The sequence below is a fragment of the Sphaerodactylus townsendi genome, linkage group LG06 (genome assembly GCF_021028975.2).
Source record: "Sphaerodactylus townsendi isolate TG3544 linkage group LG06, MPM_Stown_v2.3, whole genome shotgun sequence".
In the NCBI taxonomy this organism is placed as follows: domain Eukaryota; kingdom Metazoa; phylum Chordata; class Lepidosauria; order Squamata; family Sphaerodactylidae; genus Sphaerodactylus; species Sphaerodactylus townsendi.
The window spans coordinates 128,248,734-128,271,296 of NC_059430.1; the positions used below are offsets into that span (position 1 = coordinate 128,248,734).

General features: G+C 48.6%; 1 protein-coding gene across 2 annotated transcripts in view; it reads left to right on the top strand.

Moving 5' to 3' along the window:
* Positions 1-22,563, top strand: part of SLC8A2 (solute carrier family 8 member A2) — a 160,478-nt gene that overhangs the window by 39,456 nt on the left and 98,459 nt on the right. For both annotated transcript variants that reach the window (XM_048500059.1, XM_048500060.1), the window contains exon 2: positions 15,996-17,844. In XM_048500059.1, the coding sequence (XP_048356016.1) occupies positions 16,025-17,844 (1,820 nt within the window). In that variant the 5' untranslated portion in view covers positions 15,996-16,024. The remainder of the gene's footprint in view (positions 1-15,995; positions 17,845-22,563) is intronic.

Sequence of the window (22,563 nt, forward strand, 5' to 3'; positions counted from 1 at the left end):
TGTTCTGCTACATTTTTATTTATTTTATTTATTTATTATTTCCATTTGATATACCGCCCCATCCCCTAAAGGAGTGGTGGCGAACCTTTGGCACTCCCGATGTTCACGGACTACAATTCCCATCAGCCCCTGCCAGCATGGCCAATTGGTAATACAGAAGAAAGATTTCGCTACATGAGTTTCAAAGCCAATTGGCCATGCTGGCAGGGGCTGATGGGAATTGTAGTCCATAACATCTGGAGTGCCAAAGGTTCGCCACCACGGCCCTAAGGGCTCTGGGCGGTGTACAATTTAATATCAACCCTATCAATAATCAATAACCCCAATAAAATCACAAATAACTTCTCCATTAAAACATTTTAACTTCCAGTAACTCCATAGTGTCACATTTTAAAAATGCCGTTTTAAATATTGCTGTTTTGCACATACTATAAATTTTGACTACATAGACTGAAGGAGAACTAGCCTTCATTTCTTTATACCCCTCTGTGCACTCCAGTAGGGATTGAAAGTGACTTAAAAGATCACTCCTCCACTTAATCCTGGCAACAACCCTCTACGAGGTAGGTGAGACTTGAGACAGAGAGAGAAGTGGATTCCGCACAACATATTTATAACCAATTGCAGTTGGTACAAATGAACCCATTTTCTTTTTTCTTTTTCCATTTGCATGTGTGCCGTTTATGCGTGCCGGAAGCGATTTTCGCTCCTTCACATGAAAACACATCTTTTTTTTTTTTTTTAAAAAATTCCAACACATGAATAGCTGCAGCGTTTGGGACTCTTTAGTTTGGAGCGGAGACGTCTGAGGGGGGATATGATTGAAGTCTATAAAATTATGCATGGGGTAGAAAATGTCGACAGAGAGAAATTTTTCTCTCTTTCTCACAATACTAGAACCAGGGGGCATTCATTGAAAATGCTGGGGGGAAGAATTAGGACTAATCAAAGGAAACACTTCTTCACGCAACGGGTGTGATTGATGTTTGGAATATGCTGCCACAGGAGGTGGTGATGGCCACTAACCTGGATAGCTTTGAAAGGGGCTTGGACAGATTTATGGAGGAGAAGTCGATCTATGGCTACCAATCTTGATCCTCTTTGATCTGAGATTGCAAATGCCTTAACAGTCCAGGTGCTTGGGAGCAGCAGCCGCAGAAGGCCATTGCTTTCCCATCCTGCATGTGAGCTCCCAAAGGCACCTGGTGGGCCACTGCGAGTAGCAGAGTGCTGGACTAGATGGACTCTGGTCTGATCCAGCAGGCTTGTTCTTATGTTCTTTTGTTCTTAGCTGCAAAGGCAGACCCCAAGAATGAACCCGAGGATCGGGCCCATCCAGCTAACAAATGCTCAGTCTAAACAAGAAAACCGGTGCGAAATTTTACCCGGTCATGTTTTAATTAACTAGTTTGACGATTAGAATTGCATGTATTTTCCTTCTCCTGTATGATCGGAAATTATCTCACAATATGTTTGAATGTCGGATAAGGAGGTAAATAGATAAGACCTGTTATAGTAATGGTATGATCTGATTAAGCAATTGCTAAGGATGTAAATAGTTACTTAAATACAAGTAAAACTAGGATGTATTAACTACAATGTTAGCTCACTCACTAGTACACAATTATGTTTTTCTTTTGTCTGTCAACTTTGTGACCGACTCTAGGTGAAGAAGTTTTTACTTATTAAGATTTAAGAATAGAGATCACTACGGGGTGGATACACACCCAAGTTAAAGGTAAACAGCAAGGCCAAGAAGATCACTATTGGCCTTTATGACAACTTATGTATATTATGGTTTACCTGGCTTGATTTGGTTTACTATGTACTTTTATCAATGTAACCATATAAACTGTTGATTAAAAATAAACTATTTGAAACTCAAAAAACAAACAAACAAACCAAAAAAAACACAAATGCTCAGTCTAGGCCAAGGGTCTGCAACCTGCGGGTCTCCAGATGTTCATGGACTACATAATATTCTCCTTTTTTGTTGACACCCCCACCCCAACTTGTACCTTTAGCCTGTAAAAATTAAACAGCCCTTTTCTCCAGGAACAAGCCAGCTGGATCAGACCAGAGTCCATCCAGTCCAGCTCTCTGCTACTCGCAGTGGCCCACCAGGTGCCTTTGGGAGCTCACCTGCAGGATGTGAAAGCAATGGCCTTAAGAACATAAGAACTAGCCTGCTGGATCAGACCAGAGTCCATCTAGTCCAGCTCTCTGCTACTCGCAGTGGCCCACCAGGGTGCCTTTGGGAGCTCACCTGCAGGATGTGAAAGCAATGGCCTTTAAGAACATGGTAAGAACAAGCCTGCTGGATCAGACCGGAGTCCATCTAGTCCAGCTCTCTGCTACTCGCAGTGGGCTCCACCAGGTGCTCTTCGCTGAGCCTCAATTCTGCAGGAGGTGAAAGCAATGGTCTTGAAGAAGAACATAGTTGGAACTAGCCTGCTGGATCAGACCAGAGTCCAATCTAGTCCACAGCTTTCTGCTACTCTCAAGAGTGGGAGCTCCACCTCAGGTGCCTTTGGGAGCCTACATGGCAGGAGGTGAAAAGCAAATGGCCTTAAGAACATAAGAAAGAGCTACAGCTGGGATCAGACCAGAGTCCATCTAGTCCAGCCTCTCTAAGTTACCAGAGTGGCTCCAATTAAAAGTGGTTTCCTTTTTGGGAGCTCACCTGCAGGAGAGGAAAGCAATGGCCTTAAGTGAACATAAGAAAGAGCCAGCTGGATCAGACCAGGAAAGTCCATCTAGTCCAGCTCTCTGCTACTGCAGGTGGCTCCACCAGGGTGCCTTTGGGAGCTCACCCTGCAGGATGTGAAAGCAATGGCCTTAAGAACATAAGAAAGAGCCAGCTGGATCAGACCAGAGTCCATCTAGTCTGTGCAGCTCTCTTGCTACCTCGCGAGTGGCCCACCAGGTGCCTTTTGGGAGCTCAAGCCCACCCAGTGGTAGGTGTGAAAGCACTTTGGTCCTTTAGAACATAATGAAAAGAGCCAGCTGGACTGTGACCAGAGTCCATCTAGTCCAGCTCTCTGCTGCTCAAGTAGTGGCTCCACCACAGGTGCCTTTTCTTTGGGAGCCTCACATACAGGGATGTGAAAGCAATGGCCTTAAGAACATAAGAGAACAAGCCAGCTGGACTGTGACCAGAGTCCATCTTAGTCCAGCTCTCTTCAAGCTACTCGCAGTGAGTGGCCCACCAGGTGCCTTTGGGAGCTCAACCTGCAGGAGGCAAAAGAAAGCAATGGCCTTAAGAATGACATAAGAAAGAGCCACAGCTTGATCAGACCCCAGAGTCCATCTAGTCTCAGCTCTCTGCTACTCGCAGTGGGCTCCACCAGGTGCCTTTGGGAGCTCACATGCAGGGATGTGAAAGCAAGGGTCTTAAGAACATAAGAAAGAGCCTGCTGGATCAGACCAGAGTCCATCTAGTCCAGCTCTCTGCTACTCGCAGTGGCCTTTGGGAGCTCACATGCAGGAGGTGAAAGCAATGGCCTTAAGAACATAAGAACACGCCAGCTGGATCAGACCAGAGTCCATCTAGTCCAGCTCTCTGCTACTCGCAGTGGCCCACCAGGTGCCTTTGGGAGCTCACAGGCAGGAGGGGAAAGCAAAGGCCGTAAGAACATAAGAAAGAGCCAGCTGGATCAGACAGGAGTCCATCTAGTCCAGCTCTCTGCTACTCGCAGTGGCCCACCAGGTGCCTTTGGGAGCTCACCTGCAGGATGTGAAAGCAATGGCCTTAAGAACATAAGAAAGAGCCAGCTGGATCAGACCAGAGTCCATCTAGTCCAGCTCTCTGCTACTCGCAGTGGCCCACCAGGTGCCTTTGGGAGCTCACCTGCAGGAGGTGAAAGCAATGGCCTTAAGAACATAAGAACAAGCCAGCTGGATCAGACCAGAGTCCATCTAGTCCAGCTCTCTGCTACTCGCAGTGGCCCACCAGGTGCCTTTGGGAGCTCACCTGCAGGAGGTGAAAGCAATGGCCTTAAGAACATAAGAAAGAGCCAGCTGGATCAGACCAGAGTCCATCTAGTCCAGCTCTCTGCTACTCGCAGTGGCCCACCAGGTGCCTTTGGGAGCTCACCTGCAGGAGGTGAAAGCAATGGCCTTAAGAACATAAGAAAGAGCCAGCTGGATCAGACCAGAGTCCATCTAGTCCTGCTCTCTGCTACTCGCAGTGGCCCACCAGGTGCCTTTGGGAGCTCACATACAGGATGTGAAAGCAATGGCCTTAAGAACATAAGAACAAGCCAGCTGGATCAGACCAGAGTCCATCTAGTCCAGCACTCTGCTACTCGCAGTGGCCCACCAGGCGCCTTTGGGAGCTCACCTGCAGGAGGTGAAAGCAATGGCCTTAAGAACATAAGAAAGAGCCAGCTGGATCAGACCAGAGTCCATCTAGTCCAGCTCTCTGCTACTCGCAGTGGCCCACCAGGTGCCTTTGGAGCTCACCTGCCTGCGGTGAAGGCAATGGCCTTTAAGAACATAAGAAAGAGCCAGCTGGATCAGACCAGAGTCCATCTAGTCCAGCCTCTGCTACTCGCAGTGGCCCACCAGGTGCCTTTTGGGAGCTCACCTGCAGGATGTGAAAGCAATGGCCTTAAGAACATAAGAACAAGCCAGCTGGATCAGACCAGAGTCCATCTAGTCCAGCTCTGCTACCAAAGAGTGGCCCACCAGGTTTCCTTTGGGAGCCTTCCACCTACCGGAGGTGAAAGCAATGGCCTTAAGAACATAAGAACAAGCCAGCTGGATCAGACCAGAGTCCATCTAGTCCAGCTCTCTGCTACTCGCAGTGGCCCACCAGGTGCCTTTGGGAGCTCACCTGCAGGATGTGAAAGCAATGGCCTTAAGAACATAAGAACAAGCCAGCTGGATCAGACCAGAGTCCATCTACTCCAGCTCTCTGCTACTCGCAGTGGCTCACCAGGTGCCTTTGGGAGCTCACCTGCCGGAGGTGAAAGCAATGGCCTTAAGAACATAAGAACAAGCCAGCTGGATCAGACCAGAGTCCATCTAGTCCAGCTCTCTGCTACTCGCAGTGGCCCACCAGGTGCCTTTGGGAGCTCACCTGCAGGATGTGAAAGCAATGGCCTTAAGAACATAAGAACAAGCCAGCTGGATCAGACCAGAGTCCATCTACTCCAGCTCTCTGCTACTCGCAGTGGCCCACCAGGTGCCTTTGGGAGCTCACCTGCAGGATGTGAAAGCAATGGCCTTAAGAACATAAGAACAAGCCAGCTGGATCAGACCAGAGTCCATCTAGTCCAGCTCTCTGCTACTCGCAGTGGCCCACCAGGTGCCTTTGGGAGCTCACCTGCAGGATGTGAAAGCAATGGCCTTAAGAACATAAGAACAAGCCAGCTGGATCAGACCAGAGTCCATCTAGTCCAGCTCTCTGCTACTCGCAGTGGCCCACCAGGTGCCTTTGGGAGCTCACCTGCAGGAGGTGAAAGCAATGGCCTTAAGAACATAAGAACAAGCCAGCTGGATCAGACCAGAGTCCATCTAGTCCAGCTCTCTGCTACTCGCAGTGGCCCACCAGGTGCCTTTGGGAGCTCACCTGCAGGAGGTGAAAGCAAGGGCCTTAAGAACATAAGAACAAGCCTGCTGGATCAGACCAGAGTCCATCTAGTCCAGCTCTCTGCTACTCGCAGTGGCCCACCAGGTGCCTTTGGGAGCTCACCTGCAGGAGGTGAAAGCAAGGGCCTTAAGAACATAAGAACAAGCCAGCTGGATCTGTACTCAGAGTCCATCTAGTCCAGCTCTCTGCTACTCGCAGTGGCCCACCAGGTGCCTTTGGGAGCTCACAGGCAGGAGGTGAAAGCAATGGCCTTAAGAACATAAGAACAAGCCAGCTGGATCAGACCAGAGTCCATCTAGTCCAGCTCTCTGCTACTCGCAGTGGCCCACCAGGTGCCTTTGGGATCTCAACTGGAGGAGGTGAAAGCAAGGGCCTTCAGAACATAAGAACAAGCCTGCTGGATCAGACCAGAGTCCATCTAGTCCAGCTCTCTGCTACTCGCAGTGGCCCACCAGGTGCCTTTGGGAGCTCACCTGCAGGAGGTGAAAGCAATGGCCTTAAGAACATAAGAACAAGCCTGCTGGATCAGACCAGGAGTCCATCTAGTCCAGCTCTCTGCTCACTGCGCCAGTGGCCCACCAGGTGCCTTTGGGAGCTCAACTGCAGGAGGTGAAAGCAATGGCCTTCTGCTGCTGCTGCTCCTGAGCACCTGGTCTGCTAAGGCATTTGCAATCTCAGATCAAGGAGGATCAAGATTGGTAGCCATAAATCGACTTCTCCTCCATTAATCTGTCCAAGCCCTTTTTAAAGCTATCCAGGTGAGTGGCCATCACCACCTCCTGTGGCAGCATATTCCAAACACCAATCACACGTTGCGTGAAGAAGTGTTTCCTTTTATTAATCCTCATTCTTCCCCCATTCTTCCCCCCAGCATCTTCAGTGAATGCCCCCCTGGGTCTAGCATGGTGAGAAAGAGAGAAACATTTCTCTCTGGCAACCTTCTCTACCCCCTGCATAATTTTATAGGCTTCAATCATATCCCCCCTCAGCCGCCTCCTCTCCAAACTAAAGAGTCCCAAACGCTGCAGCCTCTCCTCATAGGGAAGGTGCTCCGGTCCCTCAATCATCCTTGTTGCCCTTCTCTGCACTTTTTCTATCTCCTCAATATCCTTTTTGAGATGCGGCGACCAGATTCTCTCCTTCCCCCCTGTCATCGCTTTGTGAGTTTGTGCCACCAAGTCACAGCTGACTTTGGCCAACCCCGTAGGGCACAGATGTCAAACGTGTGGCTCTCCAGATGATATGGACTACAGTTCCCATCATCCCCTGCCCGCATCATGCTGGCAGGGGATGATGGGAAGTGTAGTCCATAACATCTGGAGGGCCGCAAATTTGACACCTATGCCGTAGGGCAGTGGTGGCGAACCTTTTCGAGAGCGAGTGCCCAAACTGCAACCCAGAACCCACTTATGTGTCGCAAAGGGCCAACACGGCCATTGAACCCGAATACTGAAGTTTTAGTTTAGAAAAAAACGGTTTGCTCCGAGGCGGTCCGTTACTCGGGAGTAAGCTTGGTGAAGCAGCCGTGCAGCGCTTCAAATGGGTGAATCATGACCCTAGGAGGGTTTACTCAGAAGCAAGACCAGCTTAGATATGTGTGTGTGTATGCGAGGGGGGGGATTTTCTGCTCCCCCTACATGACGAACATAAGAGCGGAGGCTGGCAACCAACCTCATGCCCATGCTGGGGCAAAGGGAACTGGGGGTTGCATGCCTTGTATTCAGCAAGGAAATTGTGGTGGGTCTGGAATACCTCTTGCAATGGTGGCTTATTCAATGTTTTAGAAGGCCAGGATTCGGCCTTGTAGATTTGAGTGACGGTCCTGCTGCCACTCCCCAGCTACCAACTCAGAACAAGGGCCCAGAGGCGTAGCTGGGAGGGGGAGAAGAAGAAGAAGAGTTTGGATTTATGTCCCCCCTTTCTCTCCTGCAGGAGACTCAAAGGGGCTGACAATCTCCTTGCCCTTTCCCCCTCACAACAAACGCCCTGTGAGGTGGGTGGGGCTGAGAGAGCTCCGAGAAGCTGTGACTAGCCCCAGGTCACCCAGCTGGCGTGTGTGGGAGTGCCCAGGCTAATCTGCATTCCCCAGATAAGCCTCCACAGCTCAGGCGGCAGAGCTGGGAATCAAACCCGGTTCCTCCAGATTAGATACACGAGCTCTTAACCTCCTACGCCACTGCTGCTCCGTGACCTTGAGGGGGTGATGCACCGGGCACGCGTTCCTGTGGAAGCGTTCCAAGGCGGGACTGGGGGGCGGACGCACCAGTGCCCCAGGGGCTTCCCCCCTTGCTACGCCTCTGCAAAGGCCCTTTGCATTCCCTCTTTCTCAGGTGTCAGATTGGCTCAGACCCTTCTCTGTGGTGGCTCCTGCCTGTAGAACTGCCTGCCCGGGAAGGAAAGCTGACCAACTTTCTTGTTCGTCGAAGGCGGAGATGGCGCAAGAGTGGAAGCTGATCCCTTTCCTTTAAAATGACCAGACGCTGCTGCCGTGTTCTTAATTTGCATTTGTAGGATGACCTTTTGCAGTTAACTTTTAAGCCTCTTTTACAAAGGGTTGCCACCCTCCAGGAAGGGCCTGGAGATCACCCAGAATTACAGCTGATCTGCAGACTACCGAGATCAGTTCGCCTGGAGGGTGGACACTCTATGACACCCCGTTCCTGTTCATCTCACTCCCCTTCCCCCCCAAATCTCCAGAAATTAGAGTCGGCAACCCTAAATTTGCCACATGAAGTCATTTTAGCGGGGATGTGGCTCGTCTTGTCTATTTTATAGCTGAATAACTACCCTGTTTCCCCGAAAATAAGACATCCCCTGAAAATAAGACGTAGTAGAGGTTTTGCTGAAGTGCGAAATATAAAGCATCCCCCGAAAGTAATTCGTAGCAAAGTTTTTGTATGGAAGCATGCCCGTCGAACAGAACACCAGAGCATGCAGCTGTGGAGCGAGGAAATAAGACATCCCCTGAAAATAAGACATAGTGCAGTGATGGCGAACCTATGGCACGGGTGCCAGAGGTGGCACTTTGAGCCCTCTCTGTGAGCACGCACAAACTGAGTCCCCCCCCCCCCCATATCTAGGCTGGCCAGGGGCGCTGGGCTCGATTATTAGCATTAAACTTAAGCCCTAGTTTGGGGGAAGCAGTGGAGGTAACCCTGTTAAGTGCTGTTAAACCCCACTGATTTTAATGCGAAGAACTAAAGCGTGATCCTTTACCTGAGAGTAAGCTCGGTTGCTGGCAATGGGGCTTGCTTCTGAGAAAACCCTCCTAGGGTCATGATTCACCCGTTGGAAGAGTTGCACGGTTGCTTCAAAGCAAAGCCACCGACTACCACCAGGCTTACTCCCGAGTAACGCACGCCTCGGAGCCAACCGTTTTTTCTAAACGAAAACCTCAGTATTCAGGTTAAATTGCCGTGTTGGCACTTTGCAATACATAAGTGGGTTTTGGGTTGCAGTTTGGGCACTCGGTCTTGAAAAGGTTCGCCATCACTGACATAGTGCATCTTGGAGAGCAAAAATTAATATAAGACACTGCCTTATTTTCGGGGAAACGCGGTAGAGTGAGACAGACTGATTTAGGCTTCGCCTTCCCAAAGACTGCAAACCCCGGCTGTGTCGAAATTTGAACTTGGCTCCCTGAGCCCCAAACTGGCGTTCTCTGTGCTGAGCTCGGCCCTCCCTCTTTGCCACACTCCTGCAGGCGTTTTGCAGTCTTGTCTTGTTCGGGAATAAAAATAGATGTCTCTCTCTCTTTTTTCCGTCCAAGTGGCGGTTCTGCAGAACCCGCCCTGCGTGCGGATTGGAACGATCGCAATCCATCTGTCGTCACGTCAGGCCCAGCGACGGGGAGAATTAGTGCAGAAAAGGGAATTTTGTGCGAAGGCGCAGGCCGAAGCAAGAGAGGAGGAGGAGGAGGAGGAAGAAGGATTTGGATTCATATCCACCCTTGCTCTCCTGCAAGGAGACTTGGAGGGGCTTATAAACTCCTTCCCTTCCTCTCCCCACAGCAGACGCCTTGTGAAGCAGGCAGGGCTGAGAGAGTTCTGAGAGAACTGTGACTGGCCCAAGGTCACCCAGCAGGCTTCAGATGGAGGAGTGAGGACACAAATCCAGTGTCTGCTGAGGGGGAGGAGGGGGGAATCAAACCCAGCATTTAGTAAACCATTAAATAGGATTTGGATTGTCGATCCAACTGGATCCAGCTAGAAATCTACAAAAAGCAGAACTGATGTACAATTACACAATAGAATCCAGCCTCCAGCAGACTAAGGGGCTTTTTGCACTGACAGAGTTGTACTGGTTTCTATCTGAGTTCACCTCAGTGTATCCGCACTGCAACCGAGCTCAACGTTGTTTTGTCTCAGTCCCCCCCCTCAGAACTGCGACATCCCTGTCGCAGTTATGAACTGCACCTTTCTGCTGGAACAAGGTTGATACTGCTTTGAAGCTTCAAAGTGCGGACAGATCGAAACGACACCTCATCCATTTAACCAACCAGGAGCCGCTTTTGTGACATGCGCAGAACAGGAGAGTCGTGGCGGGTATGTAACTGTAAACTGTAAAAACTGTTAAAAAAAGAACGCTCCCGTTTCCCGTGGTAACACAAGCTCCAATCACGATCGGGGAGCGAAACAGGCACCAAGATGATCCCGCCCACTTAGCTCGGTTCCAGGGGGCCAAGTAAGTTGCTGTGCGGACAGCCTGGAATCGCCCCCCACTGAAAGGAACCGAGTCGACCTTAGCTCCCCTCTGTAGTGCGGAAAGCCCAACTGAGAAGAAGAAGAGATGGATTTATACCCCACTTTTCTCAACTTCAGGGAGTCTCAAAGTGGCTTATAAACTCCTCCCCCTTCCTCTCCCCACAACAGACACCTTGGGGCTTTCCCCACTACAGAAGGGAGCTCAGGTCAACTCGGTTCCCTTCAGTGGAGGGCGATTCCAGGCTGTCCCCACAGCAACTGAATTGGCCGCCTGGAACCGAGCTAAGTGGGCGGGATCATCTTGGTGCCTGTTTCGCTCCTCGATCGTGATTGGCGCTTGTGTTACGGCGGGAAACAGGAGCGTTCTTTTTTTTTTTTACAGTTTTTACAGTTTACAATTACATGCGCTTTCTGCCCGCCACGATTCTCCCATTCTGCGCATGCCACACAAGTGGCTCGTGATTGGTTGAACGGATGAGGTGTCGTTTCGATGCTTCCCCACTTCGAAGCTTCGAAGCTGTATCGACCTTGTTCCGGCAGAAAAGTGTAGTTCATAACTCGCAGTTCTGAGCGGAGGGGGAACTGAGACAAAACAATGTTGAGCTCAGTGGCAGTGGGGATTCACTGCTTGTGAGGCAGGTGGGGCTGAGAGAGTTCTGAGAGAGCTGGGGCTCAAGGTCACATGGCAGGCTTCGTGTGGAGGAGCGGGGACACAAGCCCAGTTCGTCAGAAAAGAGTCCGCCGCTCGTCGGGGAAAGTGGGGAATCGAGCCTGGCTGTCTGGATTAGAGCCCACCGCTCGTAACCACTATACCACGCTGCCTCTCCAGCGATGGTTTACATTGGAAGTCTGTGAAAGATGAAGTACTCGTGGAGGATAATGGCCACACCTGCTCCCCAGCCAACTGTGCCTGGTTGATGGAGGATCGAAAAGGTGACGTTGGTAGGAACAGGCTCACCTCATAATTTTGTTGCCAGCCACGTCTTTGCAGCCCAAGCCAGGTCGATTTCGTTACACGTACAGTTATGCCATTTTGTGCCTTACTGATATGGTATTACATATGAGCAGCAGTGGCGTAGGAGGTTAAGAGCTCGTGTATCTAATCTGGAGGAACCGGGTTTGATTCCCAGCTCTGCCGCCTGAGCTGTGGAGGCTTATCTGGGGAGTTCAGATTAGCCTGTGCACTCCCACACACGCCAGCTGGGTGACCTTGGGCTAGTCACAGCTTCTCGGAGCTCTCTCAGCCCCCACCTACCTCGCAGGGTGTTTGTTGTAAGGGGGGAAGGGCAAGGAGATTGTAAGTCCCTTTGAGTCTCCTGCAGGAGAGAAAGGGGGGATATAAATCCAAACTCTTCTTGTTCTTCTTCTACCTCACAGGGTGTTTGTTGTGAGGGGGGAAGGGAAAGGAGATTTGTAAGCCCCTTTGAGTCTCCTGCAGGAGAGAAAGGGGGGGGGATATAAATCCAAACTCTTCTTCTTCTTCTTCTACATAGTGAGGAAAACCAGATAGCACCTTCCTTTTGGCTGGCTTGCGGCGTTCCGGGTGCTGGAATTTTTTCCTTAATGTGTGTGTTCAAGGATTTTATTCCCCATCTCGCAGTGTGCAGCGGTACGGTCCAGAAACACACATGTCACGTGAGATCACTACGTGTCTGTTTCAGCCTTTAAAAAAAAAAACACGGGGTGTTAAATGCTGGGTCTGAACTTTCCGATCAGGATTTGAGAACCTGGCCAGCTCTTAGAGATAGCGCTGCATTCGTTTGTTGTAGAGCAGTGATGGTGAACCTTTTTGAGACCGAGTGCCCAAATTGCAACCCAAAACCCACTTATTTATCGCAAAGTGCCAACATGGCAATTTCACCTGAATACTAAAGTTTTAGTTTAGAAAAAACGGTTGGCTCCGAGGCATGTGTTACTCAGGAGTAAGCTTGGTGGTAGTCAGTGGCTTTGCATTGAAGCAATCGTGCAACTCTTCCAACGGGTGAATCACAACCGTAGGAGGGTTTACTCAGAAGCAAGCCCCATTGCCAGCAACCGAGCTTACTCCCAGGTAAAGGGTCGTGCTTTAGTTCTTTGCATGAAAATCAGTGGGATTTAACAGCGCTTAACAGGGTTATCTACACTGCTTCCCCAAAACTAGGTCTTAGGTTTAGTGCCAATAATTGAGCCCAGCGGCCCAGGCCAGCCTAGATGGGGGGGCACTGTGCGTGCCCACAGAGGGGGCTCTGAGTGCCATCTCTGGCACCCGTGCCATAGGTTTGCCACCACTGTTGTAGAGGGTCTGCAACCTGCAGCTCTCCAGATGTTCATGGACTACAATTCCCATCAGGAATTGGCCATGCTGGCAGGGGCTGATGGGATTTGTAGTCCACGAACATCTGGAGAGCCGCAGGTTGCAGACCTCTGAAACAGGCTTATGCCATTCCCTGTTTCTTTGACTTGTTCCCATGTGTTTAAAGCAGCCATTTTAGTTATACTACAAAAAGTAGTTCCTTTAGTTATCAGTATACTCGGTCCTTATCTCTTGTAATCAGCACCATAGTTAGCACCGTAGTTACAAAAGAATAAAATTAATTGCAAGGAAAGATCTGCTGAGCTTTGAAAAACCCTACTCACAAAGGCTTCTATAAATGTGGACAGTTTGCCGTGCCGTCCTTAAGGGAAACACTAAGGCCAACCTACGATTAGGACAATTAAAAAAAAGATAGAAAGTTGTGGAAAGAAAGAAAAGTAACAGCCAAACAGAAAGCCAGTTTTTAAAGACAGCAGGCTGCTAACAAAAGGGAGGCGGAAAGAAAACTGCCGCCCACACAGTGACGTTTTTGGCTTCACAGCATGTTGGATGAGATTTCACACGGACAAGCCACCGACACGTCTGTCTTGAATTTGTCTTTAAAGTACAGCGACACTTTATAGCTTCTGCTAGTTTTCAAAAATTTTGCAGATCTGAGAAACTCAACCCTGCAGATCCATGACACTAGAGGAGGAGGAAGAAGAAGAAGAAGAAGAAGAAGAAGAAGAAGAAGAAGAAGAAGAAGAAGAAGAAGAAGAAGAAGAAGAAGAAGAAGAAGAAGAAGAAGAAGAAGAAGAAGAAGAAGAAGAAGAAGAAGAAGAAGAAGAAGAAGAAGAAGAAGAAGAAGAAGAAGAAGAAGAAGAGGAGTTTGGATTTATATCCCCCCTTTCTCTCCTGCAGGAGACTCAAAGGGGCTTACAATCTCCTTGCCCTTCCCCCCTCACCACAAACACCCTGTGAGGTAGGTGGGGCTGAGAGAGCTCAGAAGAACTGTGACTAGCCCAAGGTCACCCAGCTGGCGTGTGTGGGAGTGCACAGGCTAATCTGAATTCCCCAGAGAAGCCTCCACAGCTCAGGCGGCAGAGCGGGGAATCAAACCCGGTTCCTCCAGATTGGATACACGAGCTCTTAACCTCCTACGCCACTGCTGCTCCTACGCCACCTCCTAGAGGTGGCGCTTTCCTCTGGCAAACGGAGTCTTCCCTAACATGGGATGCTTGCATCCTACACTGAGAAGCAGTGTGCTGTAGTGGTTTGAATGTTGGACTAGTATCTGGAAGACTCGGGTTCGAATCCCCACTCGTGCTACGGAAGCTTGCTGGGGGACCTGGAGTCAGTCACATTCTCTCAGCTACCTCAGCTACTTCACAGGCTTGTTGTAAGGACAAAATGGAGAAGAGGAGAATGTTGTAAGTCATGGTGGGGGTCTGTATTGGGGAGAAACATGGGGTATTAAGAAATTCGATAAATAAATAGAATGAAAGAAAATTGCCTTTCCTAGCAGAACAGAGCCCATGAGGTCCAACTCTGTGTCTCGGATCTAGAAGGCATGAGTGAAAGGATCAATTGATAGATGGCTTGAATTTTCTCCAGAATTTTCTCCAGAATTTTCTCCAGAAGGGTTCAGTTTATGATTCTGTGGCCACTTGTCAGCTGCCCTAAAGGAGGGTGAATAAAACATTTTGGAATTTTAAAAACTTTAACGGGATTTTTTGGCATTTAAATGCTGTTGGGGGGGGGGGGGCTCTTATCTAAAAATAGTTAAAATAGGTTTCTGTTTAAGCTACATTATAGTCCAAAGGTTATTCATCATGAACTAAGGATTCGTTTTTAATTATACGGGAATTTGTGTCTGCAGAGATAACATGCCTCTTTGAAAAAGAAGAAGAAGAGTTTGGATTTATATCCCCCCTTTCTCTCCTGCAGGAGACTCAAAGGGGCTGACAATCTCCTTGCCCTTCCCCCCTCACCACAAACACCCTGTGAGGTGGGTGGGGCTGAGAGAGCTCCGAGAAGCTGTGACTAGCCCAAGGTCACCCAGCTGGCGTGTGTGGGAGTGCACAGGCTAATCTGAATTCCCCAGAGAAGCCTCCACAGCTCAGGTGGCAGAGCAGGGAATCAAACCCGGTTCCTCCAGATTAGATACACGAGCTCTTAACCTCCTACACCACTGCTGCTCCTATGCCACTGCTGAGGCACTTTATTTCCCTCCCTTCCACCGCGCTGTCCAAAGTCAGGGAGAATCCGCCTGCCATTGCCCTGCCATTGCTCGGAGGCTCCCCTTTTTTAACAAAATTGTGTGTTGCACATGTGCAGCTACGCAGGTGCAGCTGATAATATTGTGGAGTGATTGGCATGGCTGTGGGAGTTCATTTCTGTATATCTGCACTGCTGTGCGTGCATTGCAGGAAATAAAATTAAAACAGAGAAGCGACTCTGCGTGAAGGCGCGAAAGCAACCCGGATTTTCCATGGGTTCCAATTGCTTCCTGCATGGCTCGCATGAGAATGGGGAAAAAGGAAAACGGGTTCCTTTATAATGACTGCAACCCTTTGTACACTTACTGTGCGGAATCAACCAAAAAAACACAAGGCCCATTGGGCCAAATGAAACTGATGATAGTGCCCTTTGCAATCTTTTCATAATTATCCATGTATTTCTAATAGTATATTTTTGATTTAGTTATACTTACCTGAGTAGGTTCATATAAAATGTTGATGAACCAAGATGGACTGAATATATTTATGTATATTCATGTTTTCGCATTGATTGAATACTTACCTTAAGGATGTTGAACTGATGGGAGAGTATGAACTAAATACTTACCTGAATTAATACGGATGACCCTGAATCTATTTGTTATGGTTGTTAAAAATAAGTTGAACTTACCTGTTGGATGTAGTTGACAAGAAGTGATTGTATTTATAACTAATGAAATATAAAAAATATGAACAATGATATAAATTCATGTATATAGATATACGCATTTGAAATATTAGTTATAGCCAGAGTGCAACAGTAGTGGTAGTTCTATTATTATTAATATTTCTAATAGTATAACCAAATCAATAATTTTTTGATATAACTGTGAAACTAATCCCAAAAGAGGTTATTCTAAAACGAGACCATCTTCTGGTTGATAGTGCTAAGAATATACCAGCAAGAACGAGCCTTTATGTAGAAAACTATGATTTAAATCAAGACTTGGTCCCCTTCCACACATGCACTTTCAATCCGCTTTGCAGCTGGATTTTACTGTGTGAAATAGCAAAATCCACTTGCAAACCATTGTGAAAGCGGATTGAAAGGGGCCTTACTGACTAGTGATTTAAATCAAATCCACCTTGCCTTGAAGTATTGCTGCCGATCGTTCTAATTCTTCTCCCCACTTCTTTCTCCTCAGATCCTGTTGGCGTGAACTGTTGAACGAGGATGGTGTCATCAAGGTGGGGGTGGTGGCTGTCCTCTTGTTCCCTTGCCAAAGTTCTGGTGGCCTCGGCCGTCTTTGCGGAGAACGCCTCCCAGGTGGGCGCATACGAGAATGAGCCGCAGGCCAACAGCACCACCAGCACCACCAACTGCAACGGATCCAGCGGATGTCAGCCGGGGGTTCTTCTCCCCGTTTGGCAGCCGGACAACCCGTCCTTGGGCGACAAGGCTGCCCGGGCAATTGTCTACTTCGTGGCGATGATGTACATGTTTCTGGGGGTCTCCATCATTGCCGACCGCTTCATGGCCTCCATTGAGGTGATCACATCCAAGGAGAAGGAGATCACCATCACCAAGTCCAACGGCGAGACCAGCATCGGCACGGTGAGGATTTGGAACGAGACGGTCTCTAACCTTACCCTCATGGCGTTAGGCTCGTCCGCACCGGAAATACTCCTCTCGGTCATTGAGGTCTGCGGCCACAACTTTGAAGCAGGAGAACTGGGCCCGGGTACCATTGTGGGCAGCGCAGCCTTCAACATGTTTGTGGTCATTGCTGTGTGCGTCTACGTCATCCCAGCCGGGGAGAGCCGCAAGATCAAACACCTGAGAGTCTTCTTTGTCACAGCATCCTGGAGCATCTTTGCTTACATTTGGCTGTACCTCATCCTTGCTGTCTTTTCGCCAGGGGTGGTAAAAGTCTGGGAGGCCTTGCTGACCCTCGTCTTCTTCCCTGTCTGTGTGGTTTTTGCCTGGATGGCAGACAAACGCCTCCTCTTCTACAAATACGTCTACAAGAGGTACCGGACGGATCCGCGCAGTGGAATCATTATTGGAACTGAGGGTGAGTTCCCAAAGGGGATAGAGATGGACGGCAACTTCATGGCCAATGATCATCGAGAAAGCGTCTTCGTGGATGGAAGCGTGGCCGCCGTGCCACCTGCACCCATCACTACGCAGGAGGAGAAGGAGCTGGACGAGAGCCGCAAAGAGGTCATCCAGATCCTTAAAGACCTGAAGCAGAAGCATCCAGACAAAGAACTGGAGCAGCTCGTTGAGATGGCCAATTATTACGCCCTCTTGCACCAGCAAAAGAGCCGAGCCTTCTATCGTATTCAAGCCACCCGCCTGATGACCGGGGCAGGGAACATCCTCAAGAAGCACATCTCAGAGTACTCCAAGAAGTCCACGAACCTTCTGGAGGTGCCCTCAGAGGCAGAGGTGGAAGAGAACTACAGCAAGATCTTCTTCGAGCCGTTTATGTACCACTGCTTAGAGAACTGCGGCTCGGTCACTTTGACTGTGGCCTGCGAGCAGGGCGGCGACACGTACAACACCTTCTACGTTGATTACAAGACAGAGGATGGCTCAGCCAAGGCGGGCTCGGACTACGAGTACAGTGAGGGGACACTGATCTTCAAGCCGGGGGAGACCCAGAAAGAACTGAAGATCGGCATAATTGATGATGACATTTTCGAGGAAGACGAGCACTTTTTCGTGAGACTGCTCAACCTGCGGGTGGGGGACGCGGAGGGCATGTTTGAGTCAGACTCAGCTGACCACCCCAAGGGGCGGCTCGTGGCACCCTTGGTGGCCACCATAACCATTTTGGACGATGACCATGCCGGCATCTTCACCTTCCAGGACAAACTCCTGAGAGTCAGCGAGTGCCAAGGGACCCTGGAGGTTAAGGTGATCCGAAGCTCGGGGGCCCGTGGGACAGTCATGGTCCCCTACCACACTGTGGAAGGGACGGCAAGAGGAGGAGGCGTGGACTACGAAGACTCCAGTGGGGAGCTCGAGTTCAAGGACGATGACACAGTGTAAGTAAACAGCGCGTCTTGCTGCCGAGTCGAACTGCCTGCAAATCCTAATTCAAATCCAAATTGGGGAAATTGGGGGGAGAGCGTTTGTAAACAGAATTTTGTTTTGGATGGAAGGTTCTCCGAATTTTATTGCAAATCTCCACTCTTGTGTTGGGTGAGAAGTATTTGCGGCAGGTGCTTTAATTTTGCAAGAATACCTGAGAGACAAGGGGTGTGACAAATCTGGGTAAGAGCATAAGAACAAGCCAGCTGGATCGGACCAGAGTCCATCTAGTCCAGCTCTCTGCTACTCGCAGTGGCCCACCAGGTGCCATTGGGAGCTCACATGCAGGATGGGAAAGCAATGGCCTTCTGCGGCTGTTGCTCCCGAGCACCTGGTCTGCTAAGGCATTTGCAATCTGAGATCAAGGAGGATCAAGATTGGTAGCCATAGACCAACTTCTCCGCCATAAATCTGTCCAAGCCCCTGTCCATCACCACCTCCTGTGGCAGCATATTCCAAACACCAATCACACGTTGCGTGAAGAAATGTTTCCTTTTATGAGTCCTAATTCTTCCCCCCAGCATTTTCAATGTATGCCCCCTGGTTCTAGTATTGTGAGAAAGAGAGAAAAAATTCTCTGTCAACATTTTCTATCCCAGGCATAATTTTATAGGCTTCAGTCATATCCCCCCTCAGACGTCTCCTCTCCAAACTAAAGAGTCCCAAACGCTGCAGCCTCTCCTCATAAGGAAGGTGCTCCAGTCCCTCAATCATCCTCGTTGCCCTTCTCTGCCCTTTTTCTAACTCTTCGATATCCTTTTTTGAGATGTGGCTTACTCAGGAACTCGTGGAACACTCCTTTGGGTACTCTTTGGCTGGAGCTCACATTGCAACTTCCCTCCCCAAGGGATAGTTGTCGCTGAAGCCCAGGTACGAGGCTCCCAGAAAGGGGGGTATTCACAGGGCCATCTTAACAGCATTATGGGCCCCCTATGGGTACCAATCTGGATCCTCCTTGATCCGAGATTGCAAATGCCTTAGCAGACCAGGTGCTCGAGAGCAGCAAGGCCATTGCTTTCACCTCCTGCATGTGAGCTCCCCAAGGCACCTGGTGAGCCACTGCGAGTAGCAGAGTGCTGGACTAGGAGCAGCAGTGACGTAGGAGGTGAAGAGCGCGTGTATCTAATCTGGAGGAACCGGGTTTGATTCCCAGCTCTGCCGCCTGAGCTGTGGAGGCTTCTCTGGGGAATTCAGATTAGCCTGTACACTCCCACACACGCCAGCTGGGTGACCTTGGGCTAGTCACAGCTTCTTGGAGCTCTCTCAGCCCCACTTACCTCACAGGGTGTTTGTTGTGAGGGGGAAGGGCAAGGAGATTGTCAGCCCCTTTGAGTCTCCTGCAGGAGAGAAAGGGGGGATATAAATCTAAACTCTTCTTCTTCTTCTTCTTCTTCTTCTTCTTCTTCTTCTTCTTCTTCTTCTTCTTCTTCTTCTTCTTCTTCTTCTTCTTCTTCTTCTTCTTCTTCTTCTTCTTCTTCTTCTTCTTCTTCTTCTTCTTCTTCTTCTTCTTCTTCTTCTTGGTGGAGTCTGGTCTGATCCAGCAGGCTCTTTCTTATCTTCTTGGGTTCTTAAAATAACATTAACAAATGCTGTTCTTTGGAACTAGATTATAATTATTATATGGATGCTAATGAAATCTTTATTTTGAGAGGGGACAGTTCTCTTTTTTTTGCTCAAGACTGTTGTGTTTTATTCTTTTCCCCATCTACGATATATTTTCATATGTATATTTTAAAATTTGCAAAGTTTATGCTTAGGCTGACACTTCTCTTCCTTGATGACATTTTTGGAAGCCAAAGACACATTTGTGACAAAAGTTATCCTCTTTGTATTGTCGAAGACTTTCATGGCTAGATCACTATGTTGGGAGAAGCTGTGTGGGCTTTAGTTCTAGTAGACTCTTCTCCTGATGCTGGCTGCTTGTGGCTGGCATCTTCAGAGGATCTGAAGATGCCAGCCACAGATGCAGGCGAAATGTCAGGAGAGAATGCTGCTAGAACACGGCCATACAGCCCGGAAACCACACAGCACCCCAGTTATCCTCTTTGTTTCAAAACGAGTACACACCTGCATACTGTGGTGTGTGGAATCATACTGTGAATGAAGCACTTGACATTTCATCCTGAAGGGGGACGAAAAGAAGGCAGAGGGACGGGATGGATGGATTTAGAAAAGCCCGTAAACGCTGAATAATTTGGTAGCTGAATCTGAAATGTGTTTTCGCTGAGTGAATCATCCACTGAGCTGTTTAGCTCAGGGGTAGGGAACCTGCGGCTCTCCAGATGTTCAGAAACTACAATTCCCATCAGCCTCTGTCAGCATGGCCAATTGGGCTGATGGGAATTGTAGTTCCTGAACATCTGGAGAGCCGCAGGTTCCCTACCCCTGGTTAGCTGCTTAGCTTCGTAGTGCATTAAAGGCAATTGGCCACAAAACCGAAATAGAACCTCCGTATTCCGAAGTAGTATTCCACTGAATCCTCGTTGTTGAGGGGCAACCACAGAGGATGGCTTTGGTGTCCTAGACCTCCCAAAGACATCTGGCTGGCATGAAACAGGGGCTGGACTAGAGGACATCTGGGCATCGCCAGGGAACTGCTTTCTGTCCCTCAGATACCTTGTAATTTCCAGAGATCTCTTGTCCCACCTGGCTTTAGCAACCTTAATTTCTTCTGGGCTACTCTTATTCTTTGATGCCACAATTTTACTGCACCACTGCACGGCTCATGCCGCATTTCCCCGAAAATAAGACAGTGTCTTATATTAATTTTTGCTCCCAAAGATGCGCTATGTCTTATTTTCAGGGGATATCTTATTTTTCTGCTCCACAGCTGCGTGCTCTGGTGTTCTGTTCGACAGGCATGCTTCCAAACAAAAACTTTGCTGCGTCTTACTTTCGGGGGATGTTTTATATTTAGCACTTCAGCAAAACCTCTACTACGTCTTATTCTCCGGGGATGTCTTATTTTTGGGGAAACAGGGTAGTAGTTTGTTGCTGTTTCTTCTGGAAAGCAAAGAGCTCCGGAGTAGACTTTTCCTGGGCGCAGACAATTGGCTGGGCGCAGACAATTGCACTCAAAGCAAGGCAGTGTGGAAGCATCTGTCCTTTTCTTAGAATTGTGGCCAAAGCAAGATTCCAAAGGAATTGTGGGCATCAATCCTCCAGAATTGAAGTGTTTATGCCCACAGTTGGAAGTGGGAGAAAGCAGCTGCTCTTTGAAGGTTGTGGAAAGTACTGTCAAGTTTATGCTTTTCTAGGCAAGAGACTTTCAGAGATGGCTTGCTGTCAGTGGCGAACCTAGGCAAACTGGAGCCCTGGGCAAAACCTGAGAAAGAAAGAAAACAAGCATTGGCAGGAAGGGGGTGGATTTAAAAGGAAAATCGGGGGGAAATGCCTGCTGTCAGGGGGGGGGTGCTCAGCTGTCAGGTGCACTGCAGCACCAAAATTTCAGAGTATCTTCGTGAGACCATACTGATGATACCACCAAGGTTTGATGAAGTTTGGTTCAGGGGGTCCAAAGTTCAGGGGGTCCAAAGCCCCCATCTCCTATTAGCTCCCATTGGAAACAATGGGGGATGGGGGCACTCCCTTTGGGAGTCCATAACTTTGGACTCCCTAAACCAAACCTCACCAAACCTGGGTATGGATATCATCAGGACAGTCTCCCAAAAATCCCTCCTGAAATTTTGGTGCTGCTATCCTCAAAACCGCACCCTCTGCAGGCCAAAACAGAAAGACACTGAAAATATAAAAATCCCCCCACAAAGCGAACTTGCAGTTTTATACTTTAATAATAAGCGGTGCCCAGGGCAACTGCCCACTTTGCCCAATGGGAGGAACGCCTCTGCTTGCTGTGATGACCCTGTGCTTTCTAACCACTGCGGAAATTTTTCCCTCCAAAGGACCATCAGTCTGTCCCCTCAGAAACCGAATCGCTCTTTATGAGTGTAGCGTGTAAGTGATGTTATATGAGCATGCAAATCTTGTCCTACCCTTTAATTAAAACGTATTTATTCAATAAATGGGGCTTCAATCCCAAGGTCCTTCCCAGAAAACTGTAGAGTGTCATTTTATTTCCACACTCTATTCCTTGTCACAAATGATCTGGTACCAGAAGCTTTTGAACAGTTTTTTTTAAAGAAGGAACTAATTTTTTTAATTAAAACTAAGCTGTTTGGCATCACAATGAGAAAACAAGTACGTTTCAATAGCAGGTAGTTATTTATGGGGAGATGCTGCTGTTTCAATTTACATTTCTCTGTCCCTGGCAAGATGGTATGATGTTACAAATAATTTAACATACGGAAAGCTTTCAAATGCTGTCAGTTTTCCTTAGGAATTTATAATAATATTTAGGTCTGTGCTCCTCCAGATGTCAGAGTTATCAGAACTCTATCACCTATAGATAGCCTGAGTGAATACTTTTTCTCTGAAGTAAAATCTTTAGCAGTTCGACCTAACACCAGACTAATGATAATCTCCCTGAAAATTATTCCCTATTCACAAGGCTAATTATCAGGATTTCCCCTTCTGACCCTCAGAAGAATCCCTTCCTTCTTTGAGTACTTGACTGAATTAGAAGCCTCGCTGCCTTTCTCTTTCAACATATCTTTTCCAAAGAAAAACAATATCCCTCTGTGTGTGTGTGTGTGTGTGTGTGACCTGTTATGGAC